Source organism: Podarcis melisellensis (assembly GCF_964234715.1).
Source record: "Podarcis melisellensis genome assembly, chromosome: 16".
In the NCBI taxonomy this organism is placed as follows: Eukaryota; Metazoa; Chordata; class Lepidosauria; order Squamata; family Lacertidae; genus Podarcis; species Podarcis melisellensis.
Window position 1 is genome coordinate 11,987,572 of NC_138533.1, and position 25,774 is coordinate 12,013,345.

At 46.9% G+C, this 25,774-nt stretch overlaps 1 protein-coding gene across 1 annotated transcript; it reads right to left on the bottom strand.

Annotated features, from left to right (window-relative positions):
* Positions 1-6: 6 nt before the first annotated feature.
* Positions 7-23,962, bottom strand: LOC309358504 (uncharacterized protein). The gene is made up of 17 exons (XM_081891706.1): positions 23,914-23,962; positions 22,702-22,765; positions 21,391-21,910; positions 18,329-18,369; positions 18,159-18,220; positions 16,320-16,368; positions 13,754-13,803; positions 12,810-12,849; positions 10,632-10,672; positions 9,534-9,573; positions 8,785-8,828; positions 7,736-7,781; positions 5,577-5,634; positions 4,067-4,152; positions 3,334-3,387; positions 1,472-1,538; positions 7-200 (listed from the first exon to the last, which is right to left on the bottom strand). The coding sequence occupies exons 2-17, from the start codon at positions 22,753-22,755 to the stop codon at positions 100-102; spliced, it is 1,353 nt and encodes a 450-aa protein (XP_081747832.1). The 5' UTR covers positions 22,756-22,765; positions 23,914-23,962; the 3' UTR covers positions 7-99.
* Between the last annotated feature and the right edge of the window lie 1,812 nt (positions 23,963-25,774).

Below are 25,774 nucleotides of genomic sequence, written 5' to 3' on the forward strand. Positions count from 1 at the left end.
GCGGGATGAAAACACATAAACATTTACTTGTTCTCAAGGTGGTTTCAAGGTACTGGTGGGCAAAGGGTAGGAGGGGCGTCGTTTGCACAGCATCTTCACTCAAAGAACTCTTCTTCCCTGCAGCTGGAGGTGAAGGTGTTCCACCTGCTGCTCCATCTGGATGGTGAGAGGGTGCTCTGATCCTAATTTTTTGTGGTAGTCTGAGGAGGGGTGGTAGAGGGGGAAGAGGTTACTTTTACATGCCACACATTTCCGCAGTTTCTACCATCACAATATGGCGGGGTGCATAAGTGTCCTGAGTCTCTGGGACCTTGCCCTGCCTCTCATGAGATGAGCCTGCTTGATCAGGACAAAGGTCCATCCATTCTAGCATTGCGAGAAGCTTGCAAGTTGGACCTGAGGGCAGCAGAAACTCTGCTCACCTGTAACGATTCCCAGCAGCTGGTATTAAGCAAGGTATGAGAAGCCCACACCTCTGTAGGAACCTCACCCTCCATGATCATGAGAATATAAAAAGAGCCTTGCTGCAGAATCAGGTCAGTGGCCCACCATGTGTCCTCTTTTTCAGGGGCAAAATTCGAGACCATTCGAGGCCATTCATTTGCTTTGAATGGCCGCCATAGTATAATAGTGTCCTATTTTTTTATCTTCAAAATATGGCAACCCTAAATTCTAGTCCCGCATCCTATTCTCACAGTGGCCAATCGGTGGTTCTGCTCCTACTTCCAGGGTTGTTTCCAGAAAGCTATTATGGGAGGCAGGGCCAGTGCTTGTTGCCATGAAAGCTTTCCTCTGGTGTCCTGCAGGGCTCCATCTTGTCCCCATGTAATCGAACATCTATAATTCCCCTCATACAGCTGCAATTCTGAGAGCAAATCCCCTTTCCCAAGGAACCCTAGGCATTCCAGCTATCTGAGCAGAATTGAGGTCTCCTAACAACTCTTAGCAGCCTCAAGAAACTGAAGTTCCCAGGATTCTTTGGGGGGAGCCTTGACTGATTAACGCGGCATGCTTCAAATGTATGGTGCAGATGGGGTGTAAATTACAATGATCATTTCTGAATTTTTGTATCTATACATATACAGTGGTACCTCAGGTTACATACGCTTCAGGTTACATACGCTTCAGGTTACAGACTCCGCTAACCCAGAAATAGTGCTTCAGGTTAAGAACTTTGCTTCAGGATGAGAACATAAATTGTGCTCCGGTGGCGCAGCAGCAGGAGGAGGCCCCATTAGCCAAAGTGGTGCTTCAGGTTAAGAACAGTTTCAGGTTAAGTACGGACCTCCAGGATGAATGAAGTACTTAACCTGAGGTACCACTGTATATTAGTATGAACACATTTTACAGAAGTCTTCCCACTTTGGGGCAGGGGGACAACGTATAAGTGGTGGCTTGACTTCAAGAGGGAGATGTGTCCTTGTGACCGCAAAAGCAGGCTAGACTTGCAGTACACAAGCCTTCTCCTCACCAAACAGGGTTTCCACTAAGATGTCAAACACTTCTTCCTCCATCACTTCCTGGAGTGGCATGGGCATCTGTGGAATGGGGAAGCGAGCAAGGGATTAGGGAGATACGTTTAAGGTACACACAGAACCCCTCAACCACCACTACCATCACTTCAAGGTGATATTCTGCTTACTTTTTAAATTCAACCATTTCCGCCCCCCTTGTGATTTTTTAAAAATCTGAACATTTAGAACATTTTAATCATAACAATGGTTTTATAATTATTATAATTAAATGATTATGTATCATCATTGAATATTACATTTATTCATCTCCAGCTTTGTAAAGGGTCTTGAAACGACTTATAATTGCAAAAAACATTCAAGTCCAAAGTCCAAAGGGAACATTAAACAGAGGGCTCACCCAGACTTCCTTTTGTGTTGTGTTTCTAGGCACAGGTCTGGGCTTTCCATGTCTGAATGCCAGGGGTTGGGGTTGAGGGTTGGTCCTGGTGCTTCCCCCGGGGAAATCCACATTTTGCTGCTGGACCAGAGCAAACGGCAGTCAAATTTGAAGCAGATTGCCATTTGCTCTGATTCAGCAGTAACGTGCGGGTTTTCCCAGACAAAGTGCTGGGACAAAAAAGGCCACTTGGATACAGATCTGGAAAACATGGAGCTGTGCCTAGAAAGCACAGAGCAAAGGTACCTGTGGGTCAGCCTCCAGGGTAGAGGCAGGGAACCCTTTTCAACCCAAGATCCGCATTACCATGTGTGCAACACCTTACAGGGGCCACATGGTACTGGTGGGTGGGGCCAGAGGCAGATGTAACTTTTACCTTTGTACACAGTAGGCTAGTGAAATGCAGAAGTGGATGCAGCAGGAGGCAAAATGTGGGTGGGGCACTGGATGCAACATTTATTTGTGTACAGCAAACGTCTTTGTTGTTGTTTAGGTAAAGGTAAAGGGACCCCTGGCCATTAGGTCCAGTCGTGGCCGACTCTGGGGTTGCGGCGCTCATCTCACTTTATTGGCCGAGGGAGCCGGCGTACAGCTTCCGGGTCATGTGGCCAGCATGACTAAGCCGCTTCTGGCGAACCAGAGCAGCGCACAGAAACGCCGTTTACCTTCCCGCCGGAGCGGTACCTATTTATCTACTTGCACATTGATGTGCTTTCGAACTGCTAGGTTGGCAGGAGCAGGGACCGAGCAACGGGAGCTCACCCCGTCACGGGGATTCGAACTGCCAACCTTCTGATTGGCAAGTCCTAGGCTCTGTGGTTTAACCCACATCCCCCTTAAACAAAAAGCCAGAGGTTCCCAAAAACCCATACACACCTCTCTGTTTATGACAACAATAAGATGAGGAAAATAACAAAGAGAAGATTGAACAGAACTGTGAATTCTATTTTGACAGAACTGTGAACATCAAAGCAGCAGGAAGAGAGATGTTTGGATCCCTTTCTGAACTCGAAGCATGGGTACCCCCAACAAAAATTTAAAAATTTGGCTGCGTAATTTGGAATTAATGTGATGTGATTTGATTGGCTTGTTAATAAAAATTATATTTAAAAAAACCGCGCACCTCTCTGTTTACCGTCCAGGCAAGCAAGAAGGCATTGTTTCAGACAGGCGGCAGGACTCTAACAGAGTGCAACACAGACTGTGGAGAATGCTGAGGGCTTGATAGAAAGGCCTGGAGGGCCACTTTTGGCCCTGGGCCTGAGGTTCCCCAGCTCTGCTCTAAGGGAAACATTCAAAATATTTTGAGGACTATACTTCTCATCAATAAATAGCACCACCCAAAAGTGAAGTGGTGATATGCACAGGTCACGGCTTTCCTTGCAATACAACTGAAAGGTCGAATTGTTGAAAGAGGCTTACAGCTATTTTGGTGTCCCGCTCATGTTTCAGTAGCCTTTGCTTGTACATTTTATCCTAAGATGAAAAGAAAAGGACCGGTCAGTTACGGATTGGCAGCTTTTCCCCTTTTCAAAGCCATGCATCAGTACCCAGAGATTCCATTCCCTACATTAGAAATAAATAATAAATAAATAAATAAATAAATAAATAAATAATAAATTCATGAAAACTCATCAGCATTTTAGTATGAAATTCTTCCAATTTCTATATGCAGTTTGGACCAATGCACACGTTTTTACAAACAATTTCCCTCTATCTAATGCATTCTTGTACACTATGTCCTTTTCATTAATACATTTGTTTGTACACTGACTTTCCCCTAACAGAAGCATTTTTTGCAAACACTGGTCGGAGAATTGCACTGCAAAAATTCAGGTAAACGCAAGCTTTGAAGGATATCTGTGCTTCAGTTTGCATATTGTTCTCAAAAACAGGAAATTGGATAGATTTGTATTTAAATGAAATCAAATTTCTCCCCCATCTCTCCTCCCCACCTTGAATCTGGATGACAGATTTTGCCGCATGAGGAAGAAAACCCAACTGTGGCCTTCCCCAATGGTGTTAAATATCGAATCTGCCACCAGTGAGCGGCCTCTGTTAACAAGAGTTGTCTGTTTAAGAGCATAGTCCATCTTTTTTCCCTTCCCTTGAGAGGAACCCATTGTTCCATTGTCTTAGCTGCATCTACACACACCTGAGTAAGCTGGCCCACGTGATACCCATGTTGGTGGGCCATCTTCCAGTGGCTTATTTTTTGCCCCATGTTCCAGACAGAGCTTCCTGTGTGAAGTGAGGAAACAAGACGTAAGAAGCTGAACATAGGGTAAGGACGGGGAAACATGTCCATTTTGGTTTCTCATTATTCCAGTCTTAAGCTGAGCTCTCCACATTCTCCTCATCAGTTCACCAACTAGTTTTTTTTTAAGTTAATGTGGATTAATATATACAATTCCCTAATATATACAATTCCCACGCAAACTCCAAATTTCCATAATAGGACATACTCAGTCATGAAACTCACTGGGTGATCTTGGGGCCAGCCAGAGTCTTTCAGCCTAATCTACTTCACAGGGTTGCTGTGAGAATGAAATGGGGAGGAAAATAACCATTTGTGCCACTTTGAGCTCCTCAGAAGAAAAGTGGCATATAAATGCACACATGACCTTAGGATATGCATTTCTCTCACATCCATCAAAATCAGGGGCATGGTTGCTGGTGACAAGAAAGGGAGCCTTTTCTGTGGCTGCTCCCAGATTGTGGAATTTCTGCCCAAGAGCAGCTAGACTGATTCTCTCCTTGTTATCTTTCACCAGCAGGCTAAGACCTTCCTATTCAGACAAGCTTTTGAAAACTAAGATGCAGACAATGCTGATCACTAGGTTGCTGTAAGCCGCCCAGAGTGGGGTATAAATATAATAATCAATGGGAAAGAAGAAGAAGAAGAAGAAGAGGAAGAATATTGCTGCCAGGGCAATCTATCTTTTATTTGCTGGTTCTAAATGTGCTTTGTTGTATTTCAACTAATGTTTTAAACTCGTTTGTTTTCATTAATTTGCATTAAGTGTTAAGATGCTGAATCTCAACTTGGGAGAAAGGCAGGATATAAATACCTTAAATAAATAAAATTAAATAATTGTACACATTATTTGACTGGGGGTCTGAATGGCAAAATTCAGAATGCAGGAGGATGGGTGAATTTGGGTTCATCTATTGTTTCAAATTCAGGATGAATGTGCCCTAAAGCACTGGTAGATTTTCAGGAGAAGTCTGGGAGGGGGAGGGGCAGGCCCATTCACTTATCTAGGGGCCCTTCTCAGCAGCGGAGTAAGCCAATCAGGTGCCTGGGGTGGCATGCGTGCCTTGTGCCAGGGGCAGGGCCAGCTGCCTGCTGGGCAGGGTGAGCTGGGGCAGGACACTCCATGGGGCCTCCAAGGAGTCTGCCTGCCTCCTCCCACTCAGCCACTCTACAGCTGAGGGGGAGGTGGTGGGTGGACCATTTGGGGCAGAGCGGAGCCTGCAGGTGCCCAAGCCACCATGTCACTCCCAGGAGAGACGCATGTCTCGGGCACGCTGCAGGCCCCGCAGTGAGTGCCGCCCAGCATTTTCTCACCCCCCTCAGTGCTGACACCCGGAACGGCCCACCTCTACCACACACCCCTTCCTCCGCCCCTGGTCCTTCTCCCACTCCGGTGATACAACCTCACCTACAGTTGAAGGCAAGGAGTCACCCTTCTGTGTGCCATCCTTTGCCGCTGCTTCAGCCTGTTGGGCAGGAGTTTAAGAGTTTAGAAGCAAGAAGAAGAGGTAAAGAAATCTGTTAACTAAAAATCACTATATAGGTAGGGCTGCCATACATCCAGGTTTCCCTGGACATAGCATTCAAGCAGAATTTTCAAAAATTGATAAAATGTCCGGGAAAACATGGGCATATGGCAATCCATGTTGGAAGCCTTTTTTTTTGGGCGAATATCCTTAAAAATAGATGGAAAATGTCAAGTTTTCTGGAGATTTTGCAACAACTCAATAGCTCAACAACTGCAATAGCTCAACAACTTCTGTGTCTGAATTTTCAGTTTTTGAAATATGGCGACCCTAATCCAGGTCAAGGCAGACCAACATCAAAAAGACAGCTACAACAACATTTAGCATTTGCACTAAAAGGTAAAGGTAAAGGTACCCCTGCCCGTACGGGCCAGTCTTGACAGACTCTGGGGTTGTGCGCCCATCTCACTTAAGAGGCCAGGGGCCAGCACTGTCCGGAGACACTTCCGGGTCACGTGGCCAGAGCTGCACACGGAACGCCGTTTACCTTCCCGCTGGTAAGCGGTCCCTATTTATCTACTTGCACCCGGAGGTGCTTTCGAACTGCTAGGTTGGCAGGCACTGGGACCAAGCAGCGGGAGCACACCCCGCAGCAGGGATTCGAACCGCCGACCTTTCGACTAGCTCACTCATAATGTTCAAAGTACTTCACAGGTCTTACCTGCATCGTGATATTTCTAAGAACCATAGAAGACAGGTCAGTACAATTAGCCCCACATTGCGGGGTTAGGGGTTGCTTGCCTAATAAGGCCACTGTCCTAAGCCTCACTTCTAGACAAAGTATTCTGACTCAAGTTTCTGCTTCTGCCAAATTATTTAATACAGAAATTTGAATGATACATAGGCAAGGTGGGGGTTAAAGGCACAGTAGGCATGGGTGTAGCCAGGGGGGCAACTGCTAGGCAGACAGAAAATGATGACAGGTGGGTGTCCTGCCCACCCCACCCCGACAACATACAGCAGGTGAATTGTGAGATGGATGTTGAGCCTACAAACTACCTGCCCCCTGTCTTTAAGAGCGAGCCAGGTCCCAAGCTTCAATGTGGCAAGCTTTTGAACACTGGCATCATGTGCTGATGATCACCTGTCCCCATTAGCAGGGACTGAAGGGCTTTGAAGTATATGCTGCAATTGCCTCAACCCATGCCTGCTGTGTTCATTGCCACCTCCTCCAGTTAGGAAGAGGCAGCAGTGGATGCCACATGGCTTGCATTAAAACTCAGATAACTGCAGAGGGACCACTACTGAGCCCGGTCCTTCACCTCCTATGCAGCTGGCTTGGTCTATAGCAGGGCAGAGCAGTCTTTCCTATTGGGCTTACTGGTGCATTGCGCCTGGGCGCTGGCTTCTCAGGGGCACTCCAGCGAGTGGGGGAGCTGTGCGGCTTTGCCGGGGGCCTCCCCTTTCCCTGCACGCCCGCTAGCTATGCCCCGTCAACCATATGGCTGGCAGGCGTGCAGCTTCCTTCCCAAGCCTCCGCAGGAGGAGAGCGATCCCTGCAGAGGCTTGGGGAAAGGTTGACAACTCTGGGAAAGGGGGGGGGCAGAGGGATCTTTGAACCACGGCGCCGGATATGCTTAAGACGGCCCTGTAGCAGGAGTCCCCAAACTTGGGGCTCCAGCTGCTTTGGACTACAACTCCCATCACCCCTAGCTATCAGGACCAGTGGTCAGGGATGATGGGGATCGTAGTCCAAAACCAGCTGGAGACCAAAGTTTGGGAAACCCAGAGCTAGGCGAACCAGTATTTCGACTTGGTAGAAGACAGTTTCCTATGTTCCTGCCATACATTCAAGGCTGGCAAAAGCCCTCAAGGATGCCAGCCTAGATGTGCCTTTGGTCTAATCCAGTCTTTTCTTTTCTTTACATGCTACACCAGGCTTGCCAAGAAGGGCCACAGATAACCATCCTACCAGCAAGATTTTCATGGGCTTGGTGGCCACAGGAAACGCCTAGTGTCACACACTCTGGAGGCTGGGTCCAAGCAGCAGGTGGACAGTCCTCCTGAATACCAAAAGCTTACAGTTCTCTGCACTCCCTACCTTCCTTTTTCCCTCAGGAGAGGTCTCAAAGGGCACTGTCTTGCTACTGCAGGAAATGACGAGGGTGGGGGAGGAGAAAGATAGATCCAGGGTTAAGAGTTGACAGGCTGTAGGAGAAGGCTCATAGATTATGGGGAGAGGGGAGGCAAAGCCACCTTTGGTCAATGTTGTGGTGCTAGAGCACCTGCTCAACATGCAGAAGATCCCAGGTTCATTCCCCAGCATCTCCAGGTAGGACTGGGAGAGACCCCCACCTGAAACCTTGGAGAGGCAATTGTAGGCAATATTGCACTAGACGGATTAACAGTGAAGGCCAACGGGGCAGTTGTTTGGGGTGGCAAATTTGAGGTGGCGTTGCATTGTGACGAGGGAGAGATAGATAGGAGGACAGAAGAACCTTCCTGATCCTCTCTTCGAGAGTACCAGCTGCATGCCACCCCTGGAGTGGCTCTTACTCCTTCCAGAAAGGCCACCATATTGTGAGAGATGTGTTTGTACACAGCTCTCTCATCTCTAGGGGCAATAAATATTTTCTGCCTAGGGGCAAGGGACACAATAAATACTTGTGGTCTCTAACTCAGTGTAGGATATTATTTTGTTGTGCCTACAAAGGGAATTATCTTTCATTATTATTTATTCATTAAATTTGTGTACCACCCTTGTGTACCATCTCAGGACTCCTCTCTGTCTGAGTCTCATACTGCGACCCTCAGCCTCTAACCCTGTCCTGGAAGGCCCTCCTCCTCCTGACACCCCCCAATCGCTCAAACCATCTGCTTCTAGCACCTCCCAGCTCGTCCCTTCCCCAGATGGCTCCCCAATGTCCCACCACCACGATCCAGGATCTAAGTTGCTATCTTCTGTGTCCTCCCCGGGGGGTTCTAAGTCAGGCAGCTCCCACCACTCTTCCTCATCCAGCCAGTCCTTGACACTTGAGGAGTTCGCCCTCCCTGCGCCCTGTGCTTTTTGGCAACACTGGCTGAGGCATCTCTGCCACAAATTTGAAAATAGGCGCAGCATTCCAAGGTCACCCTCACTTGGATTCATACCTTGAAGAATGGAGTTCTGTTTTCTTTGACTCATCCTTTTCTTCCTGCAGTGACATTTATAAATTAGAGGGTGACTCTCCAGCAAAAAAAAGTAATTTAGTCAAGGCAAGACTTTGGGAGCAGGAGGAGTCTGGCTTATTGTATTTTGAAGTGAATGAAGCAATACACACACAATATAAAGCAGAGGTGACGAACCTGGTGTCCCCCAGGTTTTGCTGGACTACAACTCCCATCTTCCCTGACAACTGGCCAGGCTGGCAGGAGCTGATGGGAGTTGGGTGTCCAATGATATCTGGAGGGCCACAGTTTAGCCAACATGGGGCTCATAAGACCATAAAAGCACTGAGTCTAATATTAGCCAACTGCACCACTCATCTCTATCCCAACCCATGGATAATTTGGGCAAAAAAGAAGTAAAGACCTGATACGATGGAATCAAAGAGTTGGAAGGGACCCTGAGGATCCAACCCCCTACAATACAGAAATACACAGCTGTCCCATATGGGGATCAAACCTGCAACCACACTCTAACCAACTAAGCTACCCAGGCATATTCCCTTACACTCTTTCTCCCTGTCTGCCACCCAACACATCTTAAAGAGATGGAGGGTCCAGGTAAGCACCTTGGAAAATTACAACTATTGACCTTCAAAGTGCCTCCCCCCACCCCCACCCCCCGGCCAGCAATCCAAATATGCTGGGCAACCCACCATTCAGGGATGAAAGATAAACAAGAATAAGCGGCCTACCTCATCTTCAGATAAATCCTGGCTCAGGATCTGAGTTAACCTTTAAAACAGAGAGAAGGTCCTGTTCAGAAAAACATCCTATTTTCCAAGAGAAAACACACTGGGAAAGAGGTGGCCTACAACAGAAATTTGAGAGGATGGCTTGTCTCCTGTCTGTCAAGATACCTCATAATGTTCACTGATTGCCTTGGCTATTCTGGGCCATTCTTTTGAAATTGTGAATACCTTGACTCCAGCATCCATTTCACAGATAAATGTATAGATATCTGCTCTTTTGACATGTCTGCTTGGAGAGTTATCAATACTTGTTTAGCAGTTTCACAAAGGGGAGTCTCATGAATAATGTGCTCCTTTTTGACTGGAGGAGTCTTGAGGCTGACTAGGGGTCAGACATGGTTGCTTTAATGCTCTCTGTACTAGTTCAGTGCAAGTTTTACTGGTAAAAGTGTCATTTCACTAAGAAATTGGTGGATTCACCGAGAAATAGGGCTAAGTGAAAATAACCACTGTAAATAGGCACATCTGGATACTAAGTTACCTTTTAACTGACTTATGTTGCAAAGGCCATTTGCAGAAAGGCTCCGGGCTCTGGCAATCCACGCTATGCCACTGTCCTTCACTTCTGCCCCCCAGCAATTCCACTGCCACCGTGCACCAAACTCACTGGGAGATGGGGCGCTTCCTCAAAATATTGCCGCTTGGCTTCTCCATCCCTGTTCTGGGGCGGGGAACTGATTGTCAACATGGCACTCAGGAATGTCCCAGCACTTGCTGAATTTGGCAGGGGCCTGGGTGCTCCTCAAAGCATTGTCATTTGGCTTCTCACCATGGTTTTGGAAGATGATCAGCAGCACCATGTAGCGGAACACTTCCCTCTCGGTGGCAGAAGTGATGGGGCAGGCAGAACACCACCTCTTTTACTTCTACCACCTGAGATGGGTTTCTTCAGTCCACCTAATGAGTGGGGTGACTCTGCTTATACTGAACACATATGGAAGGGCCACAAGCTCTTCTGCCCTTGGTTCTTGCCAACATTTCTGCACATTGCCATGGATTTGAAAGTACCCACAGTGTTCCAAAGCATTTCTGCTTTTGTACCTTGAGTCTTTCAGGGACAGTTGACGCCTCGATTTCATTTGCTGCAATAACAGGGATACATTAGATGGCACACTATGCTCCACCCCAGAAACTGCTCCCTGCATCATCATCATCAACAACAACATCATCACCATCAAATTAAATTTATATCCTGCACTTCCTCCCAAAGAGTCTACAAACAATCACACACGCTCACAGGTAATATTTTCAAGGTTGCCAGGAACAGAAACTTCCAAATGCCTGGGCAACCAGGAATGTTTTACAATTCCTCCCAAAAGTTACTAAAGAGAGAGGAGGGCATCCACAAATGGGGAACAATCACTGAAAAGGCCCTGTCATGGGCCAATGCCCACTGGGCAGCACTCAGCGGTGAGGCAGCACCCCCAGGGTATCCCTTCTGGTCATAGGGCTCAAGGTGGACGATATTGGGAAAGGCACACTCTTTTGCTAGTACTAATGTTTTTAATTGGGCCCCATAGTTCACTGGCAGCCAGTGCATCATTTTCAGGGCTGGTAACAAAATGGTCCCACGGAGCTGCCCCACTTGCCTATCTAACAGCTGCACCCTACACTAGCTGCAGCCTTCATATAGTCTCCAAGGGCAGCCCTGCACAGAGTGCATTACAGTAGTCCAGATAGGAGGCCAGCAGAGCATGATCAGCTGAGGCCAGTACCCAACTCTGTGAACATTCACTAAAGCCTTCAACTGTTTGGGATCTGAATCCTTGAAGGACTATCTCCCTTCCCATGAGCCTGTCCACACATTGTCTGGTAATTAGGGTGGCCTTGCTCTCCGAGTTTCTGCTCCTGAAAATGTGGAAGGCAGGGAAATGCAGAGATATATACTTTCTCTTCAAGGGCACCTAGGCTGTGGAACTCTCAGCTCCATGAGATATAGCACATTACTTTCCAAAGCACATTTAGGGATAATCTTTTAGGACATGCTTTTTATGGGGGGGATGCTTTTTAGCAACTGATTTATTTGCAGTTAACTTTGGATAATATTGGCTGCTGATTTTATTTTATTTTAATTTTTTTAATGCTGCTTTCCCTCTGCAGGTTTTCATTTCATGGTTTTCCTGGTGTATGATGAGATTGTTTGAGGGTCTGAAAGTCCTACGCAGCATGGAAGGAGCAGGATACGAATTCTAAAACACATGCATCCCTCAGCACTTCCTGTCTCCCAAATCTCTCTATATTGTATCTTTTGCAACCTCCAGCTTGCAACCTCACTGTACCACTAAGTCACCATGTGACCATAAGGAATACCCTTGCTAGACCAGAGCAAATGGCAGCCGAGTGGTGAAGATGCACCTATTTAGCTCTGGCCTTTGACACCTGTGTTTTCAGGACCCCCCCCCTACTCCTGCAACTGTCATCATTGTGTGTGCAATATATTTTTACTGAGTTTTTAAAAATCCTAAACATAAAATCAATGGCATAATAACAATAATTTTCATAACCAAGTCAGAAATTGTATCATAATAAGGATGGGGAAGAAGGCAAAGAAAAACAAAGAACAATCACTGGGCAAATGTAAAAAAAAACCCCCACAATCTTCAGGGATCATATCCAGTAAAAATAACAAAAGAAACCTGATTTATATTGCAGTTTCATGAAATGGGGGTAGAAAAAAATATATGAAAAGGTACGTAAAGAGAAAAATAACAAAACAAAAAGCTTCAGATTAACCACATTGACTGTTATTTGTTTTCAGAGTTTTTAATTCTGGATTTTAAATATTGTTTTCACTTGCCTTGGAAACTGATGGTTAATGGCAAGTAATAATGTTGTTGTTGTTGTTGTTAGTCCTTCACCTGGCTTGCCTTCTTGATTTTTAAATGAAAAGGCAGAGGTGTCTGGTGCATATTGTGACTGGCAGGGCACAATGCACCCAGCCCATCAGTAGATAACACCAGAGCCAATGGCAGGCACTGACTGAGCTAACTAATTCTAGCTTTGACCCCATCTTCCTCCTCCCTGATGGGTTATACAAGGGGCAATGCTGAGACTAGGAAGGAAGAAGCTGACTGATGGAGCCACCTCCCATGGTCAGGTTCTAAGGAGGAAGGAAGGCAGGGGGGTCTGCATGAGAAGTTGGTGGGGCAGGGCCTCATTTGCTCTACAGCATGTCAAGGGATCCCATGGTTCATGGATGAGAGTGAAGAAGATGCCTACCTGGGTGCTGGGCAGCTCAGAGCTGAGCAGTTTAGCTAACCTTTAAGAAAGAAAGTAAGTCCAGGTCAAAAATCTGTCCTGTTGCCCAAGAGCTTCCATCTCTATTGTGGCCAGTAGAGTTGTAGCAATTTCAAAAGTTCAGGGCCCCTACATGATAGTCACAGTCACGTCCCCTTCTAAAATGATACAACCTTCTAAGATTATACAGCAATCTTATAATCATACAATAATAATACATAGGGGTCCTTCTCCTAGATGGAGAGTGGAGTTCCATAGGGGTTTGGATGCCTCCTTCCAGCAATTCCTGCAGCCAAGCTGGTGCCAAATGTATTGATTTGCTTTGCTTTGGAAAATATCAGTGTGGCCAAGAGAGAGGTCTTGTTGTCTGGGTAGTCCAGGACCTCCATACACACTGCCAAGGCTCGTGCCCCAGAGAGAACAAATAGGGATATAGTGCAATGATTCATGTGTTGTCTTTAAGCTAGTTCTACTATTTTCTGGGCACACATACAGACAATGGTTGTGCTCCAGTATCTTCTTTTGGAGTGAATTAAGTTGACTTAAGTTGTGTTTCCCTTGAAGTTCCATGGTATGTAACAGAACTTGCACACCATTCTCTGGGAACCAAAGCACCTTGGGATGTCAGTCTTCCTAAATGCTTAGATTTGGAGCTTATATAGAACGATTCTTCCCCAGTGTCCTTCCCACGGCACCTTCTCCAGTGGAGCCAATTCTCAGTTGCTGACTCTCCTTTCACTCTGATTGGCTCCAATCAGCACAAAAAGTGATAAGACTGCTTCCCAGTGATTAAGGAAGCTCCACTTTCATGCCGATTGGGAGATACCACAGGGAGGCTTTGTTCTCCCCTAATGCTTTTGGCACCCCTCCCGCCCCAACAGATTTGAAAGTGGTTGTACCAGCCCATAATTATCCCAGTTTCATACCTTGGATGCATATTCTTTCTCTTATACTTTTCTGGCACTTCTGAAGCTTTCTGCAATAACGTTTATAGATTAGAAGGGACACTCTCGCAACAGTTAGCTCCACCCCACCCCTCACTGACAAAACCCACACAATTTGGCTCGCTGTCTGCTATGGCAAAATTTAAAGTAATGAATTGCATTATTCCACACCATTCCCAACGCATATTGGTTGTGGTGAACTGAAAACTATGACAGTGAATACCAATTGTATTATCTGTTTTGATTTCCATCCTGGATATTGTTACGGAAAGGGGGGGGCATGTCTTCTTCACCTTCTTCGCTACAATATATTTGCTCAATTTCTCTAGGACTCCATCACCCCTCCCCTGTCCTCCATAATCCCTCAAGTACGGTGTCAAGACCCTAATCCTGTCAAATCACTCTGCCAGACCTTTCCTCCGGGCAATGCCAGGTGGCAGACTATGCATACATGGACCATTGTCTTCCCATCACCGGCACTCAGGAAGCGCTTATCTGCGCATATCTCCAGCTCTGCATATTCCCCCTCCCTCCTCCATATGTTAATCTGGTGTAACCCAACCTCTCCTTAATGTATTCATGATGTAATCTGTGTAACCCAACCTTTCCTCAATATATTCATGATGTAACTGGGATGTATTTTGCACTGTATTCTGGGACATGGAGGGAGTTTCAAAAGTTCATGTCACCCCTTTCTTGCTGTTCAATCTCGTCTTGAACCTGTTGCGCAATAAACCTTGGATCTCCGCATTTTGCTCCTGTCCTGAGCTGAGCTCATTTTCTTCCGCAGGGACCCGCGGACACTTAGTCCGACGAGCTGGGTGGCAGAGTAGCCCCGCACCCAGATTTTAGCCGTAACAATATGAAACAAGTAAGCAAACATTAGGGGACACAGGTGGCGCTGTGGGTTAAAGCCTCAGCGCCTAGGACTTGCTGATCAAAAGGTCGGCGGTTCGAATCCCTGCTGCGGGGTGCGCTCCCGCTGCTCGGTCCCAGCGCCTGCCAACCTAGCAGTTCGAAAGCACCTCCGGGTGCAAGTAGATAAATAGGGACCGCTTACCAGCGGGAAGGTAAACGGCGTTTCCGTGTGCAGCTCTGGCTCGCCAGAGCAGCGATGTCACACTGGCCATGTGACCCGGAAGTGTCTCCGGACAGCGCTGGCCCCTGGCCTCTTAAGTGAGATGGGCGCACAACCCCAGAGTCTGTCAAGACTGGCCCGTACGGGCAGGGGTACCTTTACCTTTACCTTTAAGCAAACATTGGCAATCCTCCCCGTCCCCGTTTCTCTTTTCATTTGAGTTCTCTGACAGCCTAACCCCTCACTACACCCTGTCTGCTCCCTCAACCCCAGTGAATGCAGCACAGAGCCTTATGAGTGGCCCTCTTCTCAAACCTGCCCATCCCACTACAGCTTGTCCCTTATAAGTCCAGTATTGAGCTCCACTATGACCTTTGCTCCCCACACCCCAGAAAATCAGAGCACATTGGGCCTTGTTTGCACGTGACAATAAACTATGGTTTGCCTCAACATGTCTCTCCCCACTACCTTGGTTTATTTCTCATTTGCTGCTCATGGATTGCTTGGGGGGGCAGGGGACAAAACATATGAAGGGGAAATGGTGGGGTCACTACCATCCAGAAGCACAGTTCACTGATGCACAGTCAAACGTCCCAGAATAAAATGTTTGAATGCAGACCAAGAGGTTAAATGCAAAGGGATGGGGGATTATGTAGAGCAGCATTCCCCTCCATTAGGAAGGGAGGTTCTTTGAACCTGTGAAAGAAACAGGATAACGGGAACCCCAGAGCAGTTAGTTACTGAGAGCCAGTGTGGCATAATGGTTAGAGTGCTGGCATAGGACATGGGAGAGCAGGGTTCGAACCCCCACTCAGCCATGAAGCTAACTGGGTAACCTTGGGGGCCACAAGGTTGTTGTGAGGATGAAATGGGGAGGAGGAGAACCATGTACACCACCTTGAGAGCCTTGGAAGATAAAGGTGGTATATATAAAAATAAATAAATAAATAAATAAATAAAACTGAACCTATAAATGAGAGGAGCCTTTGATCTCAACAGAGACAGATGCTCACCAGGTGTTTTGTTTTGTTTTTAAAGAAGCAGGAACCTTAGGGATGGTGGGGGTAGTAAGTAAACCCTCAAATTATGGTCCAGGTTTGGACAACGTTGGAGAGTTTTTGCCTAGATAGAATGTCTCCTTGAACTAATACCTCCTGCTTGCCTGGAGGGAGGACAGAGAGGGGTGTGTGAGTGTGTAGGTAGAAACTAGGCTACTGTACGAAGGAGCCTTCTTTGCTCCACCCACTTTGGCCTCTAGCCCTGCTCACCTGTGGGGCATGTGGCCCCACAAAAATTGCTCAGAAGGGAAGACTGAAAAAGAAGTTCCCCACTTGTGTGTTAAGGAGATTGGCAGAGCCTCCAGGTCAGCCCCTGGCAACTCTACTGGCATCACTCCCTGACATTTAAAGGTGCTTTAGCTTAACATTCAACAGTGATGGAACAAATCAAGATTTGAATGCACAGACCTACCAATTTCTTCTGGAAAGTAGGAAGATCCCGCATGATTCTCTGAGTTAACCTTGAAGAAAAAGAGACGGCTCAGGTTAAAGTCACATCTTGTTGCTTGGGGAAAAGTGGGGACCAGTCAGGTTGGGCCATCACTGTTAGGGGCAGGGTGCCTGGTGGGGCTGCCGCCTGGGGACTTCTGCTGCCTGAGGTAGCCACCTCAGGCTGCCTGGCTCTGGAGGCAGAACATAGCCATTGTGGCTGGTAGCCCTTGATAGCCTTACTCTCCATGAATTTGCCTAATTCCCTTTTAAAGCCATCCAAATTGGTGGCCATCTCTGCCTGTCAGGGGAGAGAATTCTATATAACTATGCACTGTGGGAACTGCTTTATTTTGTCTGTCCTGAAACTTCCAACATTCAACTTCTTTGGGTTGCCCTGTTTTAGCCTTTTGTCATTCAGCCCCACCCATCTTGAGATTGCTTCAACTACCTTGGAATTGTGTGTGTGTGTGTGTAAAAAGCATTGATGAACTCCATAAGTGGTAGGTTCCTGATATGATAATCCCTGCTGGCAGGGGAGTTATCCCCAAAATTGTATTAGTGCTGACTGGCTAAAAGCCTGCAGCTATGGAAACTGATCCGCTTCCCCTGGCACTGCTAATGGTTTGCCTTTTAAGGCTGTTTCAGGAAACATGGATGCTAACTGGAGGGAGGGCGAGCCTATGGACCAGGATTAGTTTGCTCTGACCTTGCCTGATGGATGCAGGAAGGGAACTGCTTGTTGAGTGATGACCACATGGAATTTTAATTTGGGCATGTTTGTGTCTCCATGGTCAGAAGCAGGGTAGTGGAGGCCAGTTCATTAGGGCAAATGGGGCATTGTCCCACCATCCTCACTCTACCCACAGCCAGCTCCCACCAGCCTGCCTCCTTACTTACAACCACTCTAGGTGGCAATGCTGCCAGCCTCCTCTTCCTTAGCTTCAGTTGCCCTTGTGAAATTTAGCAGGGAGGACGAGGATGGAAACAAAACTAGAATTAGTTGGCTCCACCTGCCATTGGCCCTGGCGCTGCCACCTGTTGGGCTCCCTGTATTCCACCCTACCAGTCCCCAATGGGCAGGATCCATGACTGAGCACCCAATGGCCACCTTCCCGCAAACGCTGCTGGGAGTTTTTAATTCCAAATCAGAGGGGGTAGTAGCCCTTCCCCTTGTCCGGAGATCTCTTGGGTTTCCTGGGCAAAGCGAAGGGTGAGGCTCAGGCCCTCCTTTCGGAAGCTTGGCCTTGGATGGCCCCTGGATGGAGGCATGTGGCAAACTCAGGAGCTGCCTCTGGGGCTGTTGAGTGTCTGAAGCCACTGCCACTGTTGCTTTTTAGGGTGTGCAGTACTTGCCTCGCTCCAGGTGCTGGCAACACACACTACGCCACTGCCTAGATGGAGCAATTATCCGACTCAGTAGAATACAGTTTCCTACATTTCTATGTTCCTATACTCTGGGAGCTTCCAGACAGCCTGTTTATTGGGCATTTATCCTAGACTGTTTGCATGGAGATTAGACAATGCTGTCTATTTAATGAGCATTCTTTCCCATTTGTTTGTGCAAAGGTTAGACAACATTGCCTCAAAGCAACTGTTATTCCAAACATGCCAGTGCACTTCTCTTATTTTAAAAAGTCCCGTCTTTGGGGGAACAAGATTTGTCACACAAGAGCTTCCAATTGCACAACCTGGATTTGCTGGGATGTGAATGCACCCCACCTGGAAACTAGAAAAGCTCTTGAAGCATCCTCTGTCCTATGTCAATCAGGTGAGTTAGTTATTGCACAGGGCTTGGTGTGTGTGTGTGGGGGGGTCTTACTTAGCAAAGTAACCAGGTGGTCCAAGTTCCTCCAGCGGTTTCTCTCCAATCTCTCTTATTTTCTGTAAATTGAAGTTTAAAAAGTTTTAAAAGCACACCCAATGTGCAACCCAGCCTCTTATGAGAACCAGAGGTGATGGGGAACTCCACTTCTTGCCCAGCTTTCTTACCTCTTTGTGTTTAGCCCACAAGCTTCCAGCACTAGATGGTCTGAAGGAACAGCAAAAAAAAAAAAAAAAAAAAGGAAAAAAGCGGGGGGAGAGAAAAGAAGCAGAGTTCAGGTAATATAAAGTACTCAGGTTGTGTGTGGAAGGAGGCCAGTGGAAAGTCACCTACTTTGCATGCAAGTCAATCCCTAATGAATCTCCACGTAGGGTTGGGAAAGGCTTGCTGCCTGAAACTCTGGAGAGCCACCGTCAGTCACTCTAGACCAGGCATGACCAAACTTGGCCCTCCAGCTATTTTGGGACTACAACTCCCATCATCCCTAGCTAACAGAACCAGTGGTCAGGGATGATGGGATGATGGGAATTGTAGTCCCAAAACAGCTAGAGGGCCAAGCTTGGCCATGCCTGCTCAAGACAATACTGAGCTAGATGAACCCAGTGGTCTGACACAGTAACAGGTAGCTTCCTAGAACTTAAGAACTGCATTTTAAGGGCAGTGCCGCAGATCAGCAGCAAGAGTACCTGTTTTGCATGCAAAGGATCCCAGGTTCAACAACAACAACAACAGCCCACCCATCTGGCAGGGGTTCCCCAGCCATACAGTCTGGCCACCTCCAGGTAATACAGTAGTTGTCGAACGGCTTGGCTCCCAAACTTATCGGCTCCTGAACACTGCAAACCCAGGAGTGTCCCGGTTTTTGAATGTTTTTTGGAAGCCAAATGTTTGACTTGGCTTCCGATTAAGTGCAGGAAGCTCATTGGTTTTTGAATGGTTCCAGGAGTCGAACGAACTCCTGGAACGGATTAAGCTTGACAACCAAGGTACCACTGCACTGGTAATATAAGAATTAGAAACTCAAGGTGTCTATTTTTTATTTTAATAATGTTGCAGTGTTTTGCTTTTAGTTAGAATGCATGAAAGAAAAGGTTTGCTTTCTGTGCGAGGGTTTTGTGGGCCTGCATTTCACAACCCTATGCTCTTTAGGTCATAAGCAAGAAATCTTATCTAGCCCTGTGAGCCCTGAGAGTGGCACAAACACAAGGTCCCCCAGGATGTTATTCTAAGTCTACCATGTGTTAATCAAAAATCCTTGAAGTTTCCTGAAAGATAGAAGGAGGAACGTCAATAAAGACGGATCATGAGCTAGGTTGTCAGGGTAACGTGTGACGTCCAAAACCTAAAATGGTCAAATGACCTAGGCATTTCTGGTCACCACAAGGTAATTAGGGGGTGAAGCTGATGGAATGGAGCCATATGTGTTTTGCTTTTCATGACCTGTAACCCTTCCTGACATAGGTTTGAGAATGCTTAGATGTTTTATGATTCTTTGCTTGCTGTGTATGAACTACTATATAAGGTTTTGTTCTGATGTGCCTTGGGACAGACCTTTTTAACTGGCTCTGTCCTAAACACTGGGTCCCTCCTGGATGATGGACTTGAATTAGTTTTCTTGGTTCCATGGTTTATTTAAAAGGCGGTACCTCACCTAGGAAGGGAAGCGGGTGGCGCTGTGGGTTAAACCACAGAGCCTAGGGCTTGCCGATCAGAAGGTTGGCAGTTCGAATCCCCGTGACAGGGTGAGCTCCCGTTGCTCGGTCCCTGCTCCTGCCAACCTAGCAGTTTGAAAGCACATCAAAGTGCAAGTAGATAAATAGGTACAGCTCTGGCAGGAAGGTAAACGGCGTTTCCGTGTGCTGCTCTGGTTCGCCAGAAGCAGCTTAGTCATGCTGGCCACATGACCTGGAAGCTGTACGCCGGCTCCCTTGGCCAATAAAGCGAGATGAGCGCAGCAACGCCAGAGTCGGCCATGACTGGACCTAATGGTCAGGGGTCCCTTTACCTTTACCTTACCTCACAAGTTAGAAGTGAATTCTTACCACACTGGGAAAGTCTAAGACCTTTGATAGCCCCTGCCAGTCAGTATAGACTAGACAGACCAATGGTTTGACTCCGTATAAGACACTGTTAGAGTCAGGAAGGGAGTGGGGGATCAACTGTGTATTGCAAAACACTTAGCACCAGTCATATGCAATGGCACATACCTTTCCAGGAAATTGGGGTACATCCAGTGTTTGCTGGTGACAATGCAGGGCAGCAAGTGGGCACATGGAAAAGTGTCCTCAGATTATTGGCTTGCTTTCTCCACCCACCCACAATTGCTTGGAGCTTGGAGTTACTTGAAGGAAAGGCACTCTCCGCATACAAACCATAAATCAATAGATAAAATCAGAAAGCACAGAGTTGTCTCCCACCAAGTAGACACCTTCAAGTCAATAGACTTTAGTTAGTTGGTACTTTCCTCTCCTGGTCCTGCTGCCTGCTGCACAGGCTACCCAAGGCTAAGGCTTACATACACCTCCACTTGCCCTCCGACTTCCCCCCAGGGAAACCGGATCTCTAGCTCTGAATCGGAACAAACCGCAATGGGGTTTCCTGTTTGTTTCAGTCTAGCACTAAACAAGGGAAAGTGGAAGAGAAAGGCAAAGCCACTCAGACCTGTGCCTAGAGAGTCCACTTGGGCTTTCTAGGCCAGGAATAAGCAGAAGTGTGGACGAGCCCTAAGTCATGGTTTGGCTAAGTGTTGTATCCAAGCCTGTGGTTTGTCTTGCACCAGACAAATCACAAGCTGGGACCAAGGTTTGTTCTATGGCAAATCACTTGTGCTTTGTTAGTTTGGGTGAGAAAAATTATGACCCCAGCCGGCCTCAGATGCAATGCTGAACCAAACCATGAGTGAGCCCCGGGAAGTGTGGCAACTGTAGCACTGGGGGTGAAATGGTCGCAATCTTTACTCTGGGAACTTGCCTGTTTGCTAGTGCTAAGCCCGTTGTTGCTTTGCCTCCATTCTCATTTGGGAGGGGGCCATTATTATTTTGAAATTTATTCCAAGTCAAGCATCACTTTGATTTTTCAGTGTAGGAGGCAGAAAATATCTGAGACTCCCAGCACTGCAGGCAGGGGGCGGGTGTGTGTGCATGCACTATGCGGTGATGCTAATCTCTACATGTGGGACAGGTTGAGGCAAGCTGGTCTTTTGGGGGAAGGTTCTCTTACCCCTCCTCCTCCTCCTCCTCCTTCATCTCCTCTTTGCTTGATAAAGAGCCTTGTTTCCAAGTGACCTTCTCTGAGGATTCCTCTGCTTCAGCCTGCGGTGATTCACTGTCCCTGCTTTCCTGGGTCTCAGTGTCCTCAGTTTCCCCCTGGATGTTCTCTTCTTCTGTTCCCTGCTTGGACATCTCCCTCACCCTGCCTTTCCCTGCTTCATCCCACGATGAGGAAGGCTCACTTTCTGCCTTGGACCTTCTCTTTGCCGAGGCTTTTCCTACTTGACGCTGAGGTGATTCACGCTCCGTGTCCACCTTGGACTTTGTCTGGGCTTTCTCTACTTTATTCTGCAATGCAAGGCCTCCCTTCCTTTCCTTGGACTTCTCTGTCGCCTTGCCTTTCTGCACTTCACCTTGAAATGCTGGACTTTCCGCCTCCTCCTGCTTCTCAGCTAAGAGCTTTGCCAATTCGCCCTGCAGTACATTATCCACTTCTTTCCTGAGTGCCTTCTGCTCTTCTGGTACAGGCTCTGTACCAGCCTGTAATGTCAGTTAGGGGGTGAAATTCGTTTCAGTTCACATTCCAAGGCAAACCTTCCTAATCTGCACTTTTTGAAACAATACACAAACTGAAACACAGCCATCCTTCAGAATTTGCACTTCTCCAATTTTTGAATCTTTTTTTTGGTTTTTTTGCAGGTCCATAGGAACTTACCTCCTCAGTCCCACCCTTCCAAAGCAGGGGGGGGGGGCCTCAACAAGGAATCTCCCTTTCTTACCCTGGAAGAAGAAGAAGAAGAAGAAGAAGAAGAAGAAGAAGAAGAAGAAGAAGAAGAAGAAGAAGAAGAAGAAGAAGAAGAAGAAGAAGAAGAAGAAGAATCGGCTCTTGGAGATGCTGGGGGGTGTTGCTGATTTTTTTGTTTTTTGGGGGAGGCTATGCCACTGCCCCCTTCCGCCTGGGGGGGGGGGAAAGAAAGAAAGAAAGAAAGAAAGAAAGAAAGAAAGAAAGAAAGAAAGAAAGAAAGAAAGAAAGAAAGAAAGAGTTGAAGTTTAAGTTGAAAAATGTGTCCTCTCTCTTTGTTTTTGGTGGTTTACAAAAAAAAAAAAAACCCAACACCTAAACAACTTTGGTTAAAAAATAAAAAAAAGCTCAACAATTTCAGAACTTTGGGGGTGCCGGGAATTTTACTTTTTGAAATATGGCCTATTTTCAATAGAAGATTTTTCTTCAAGAAGTTTAGGAATAACCTGAATACAACGCTCAAATCAAGTTCTTTTTAAGGGGAAGACAAAAAAAGGAATCAATGCCTAACCCCACCTGTTCCAATTACCTGCTCTGTTGTGCCTGTAGCAGGCTTCTTCGCTTTCCTGCTACTTCTATCCATTAGGAAGCCTCTTGGGGGTGTGGGGAGAGAAAAAGAGAGAGATGAGGACCTTCCGTTATGACGCATGCTCATTTCCAGTGGGTTCTGCCATAGGCCTTCATTCTCTTTCTAACAAACATTTTACTTCTGTGGTGCCCTCAATTTGACATGGTTCGCCCAGCCACCTTTTGGGGCCAGTGCACATTCTGAGAAAGTGCCGTGGGTACCAGTCCCAAAATGGCTGCTCTCTCTATGTAGCATAACACAAAATGGCTGCCTTTGGGAGTGTGGCATAATAACCAATTGGCTATTCCTCCTGAGAGACCCCCACATGCAACATGGACAGGATTGGGTTGCTTATGGGCAATTCCTCCTGAGTAAATCCACCAAAAAGGGAGGAGTGGGCAAAGTCTTCATAAACCCAACAGAGAGGGGTTCTCACATTTATGAGGCCCAGGACCAATCACAAAACGACGTTGTGGGCCAAAGCCAGTCACAAAACGGCGATAGATGGAGGCAGAGTTTGGCAGAATCTGCAGGCATTTTCCTCACTTCTTTTTTTTTACTGACACTAAACTGATCACTGGAAGTTACTAAATTCTTTGCCGTGGCATTTTCCTTGCGGCAAGGAGTTTCGTAGCTCAGTTTCCCTCAGCCTAAGTACAAAATGTGTTTGGGTAGTTTTTTTTAAAGCTCTTTAGACGCTCTGGGCCCTTTTAAGCTTAAATATTCTTATTGCTGGGAAAGCGTCTTCACCTCTCTCACCTCCACCCCTGTGGGGTAGAACAGGACTTGAAAAGACTGCCTCTTCTTCTCCAACAAGAAAAAGAACAGGTCCTTTACAATATGGCGAACGCCACACAAGAGAGCCATTCAGCGCCATGGCAACAGAGAACAACAGATCCTTCCCGGGTTCCAGTCGTCTTCCTTCCCTCCTTTGCAGTTGCTGGTTTCTATTTTAAATTATACAGGGCTCTTGTTCCCCTCATAGCACCCAAACACAGGTTGTGCGTGCACACTGTGCCTTTAAAGCACATGTGAAGCACATAATTTCTCCCAAATAATTCTGTCCTTTACTCCACACAATTCATGACAACCTTTTAACAAACCACAGTGCCAAGGATTCTTTCGTGAGGGAGGGAATGTGCTTTGAATGTTCTTTAATGGAATAGTGTGTACCCAGAGACACAGAGACATTTCAGGACTTGGTGCCCACCAGGACTTCCTATAGCGCTAGCAAAGGTTTCAGGAAATCAGCCCTAAAAATCTATAGCACATAAGAAGACCCTTCTCTTTCTGCTCAGTTCCCTGTTGACACAAAGGTCACATTCACACTATACATTTTCAGCACTATCACACCACTTTAACAAAGGACAATTCCCCGGATTGTTAAGGTGTTGTAGTAACAATTTAAATATATGCTGTTCATCAGATCTGACTCACCCTCTCCTATATTGAACACCCCCCCCTTAAACATGCCAATATTTCATTGCACACCCACCCCTAGCAGGGCTGAGATTGCATACCCTCCAACATTTCTCCGATGAAAATAGGGGTCCTGTTTTTAAAATAAAATAAAATATTTAAAAATAATAATAATAATAAACCCCACCCATATGACTGGGTCGCCCCAGCCACTCTGAGCGGCTTCCAACATATATAAAAGCATAATAAAACATTAAACGTTTAAACAGGGCTGCCTTCAGATGCCTTCTAAAGGTTATATAGTTATTTATCTCCTTGGCTCGGGGGTTGCATAACTCCATACCCTCCAACATTTGTCCAATGAAAATACGGACATCCTAAGGAAAAGCAGGACATTCCTGGATCAAATCAGAAACCGGGACGGCTTTTGTAAATCCAGGACTGTCTCTGGAAAACAGGGACACTTGGTGGGTCTGGGATTGTCCCCAGCCTAAAATCCTGATCCACAGGAGAAAAGGTAGCTGCCTCAGACCACTGGGTTCATCTAACTGAATATTGCATACACTGACTGGCAGCAGCTCTGTTGAGTATCAAACAGGGAGTCTCTTCCAGCCCTTGCTGGGGATTGAACCTGGGATCCTTTAGCCTGCAAAGCAGATGCTCTCCCACTGAACTACAGCACATCCAATGTAGTGAACCACAACCAGAGCATGTAAATAATGCTATATTTCCAATGGAAACAGGATGAGGCAATTGTACTTCCTGTCCTACTCACCACAACTGTCCCCATCAATACAAAAATTATTATTTCTCAGTTCCTTTTCATAAAGCGTGCTTTGCTCTCTGTCTCCTGCCGCCTGTAATGCCTGGCTGGCATCCCAGCTGTTGCCTTTTTGGGGGTTTTTATTTTGCATTACCTGGAAATTTCACTTAATCACAATCCTCCTTCCCTTTCCCATCCTTTTTGCAGATCATTAGAAAATCTATTAAATAGAACACGTGGCCCATTATACGCCCTTAGGGAATTCAGTTATTTCTTTCTCTCAGCTACTTTTTGAGTCATCTCCCTCAACCAGCCTGAACTTGAAAATAAAAGAGGACTCTGCTCACCAGAAATACACAAGAACGTTTTAAGTGTTGTGTAAAGTGCATTATGGGACGCGGGTGGCACTGTGGGTTAAATCACAGAGCCTAGGACTTGCCGATAGAAGGTCGGCGGTTCGAATCCCCGCAATGGGGTGAGCTCCCGTTGCTCGGTCCCTGCTCCTGCCAACCTAGCAGTTCGAAAGCACGTCAAAGTGCAAGTAGATAAATAGGTACCACTCAGGCGGGAAGGTAAACGGCGTTTCCGTGCGCTGCTCTGGTTCGCCAGAAGCGGCTTAGTCATGCTGGCCACATGACCTGGAAGCTATGCACCGGCTCCCTCGGCCAATAAAGCGAGATGAGCGCCGCAACCCCAGAGTCGGTCACGACTGGACCTAGTTGTCAGGGGTCCCTTTACCTTTTAAAGGGTAAAATCCTCTGCTTTGCAGGCCAGAGGATCCCAGGTTCAATCCCCAGCATCTCCAGGTAGGGCTAGAAAAGACTCCCTGTTTGAAACTCGACAGAGCTGCAT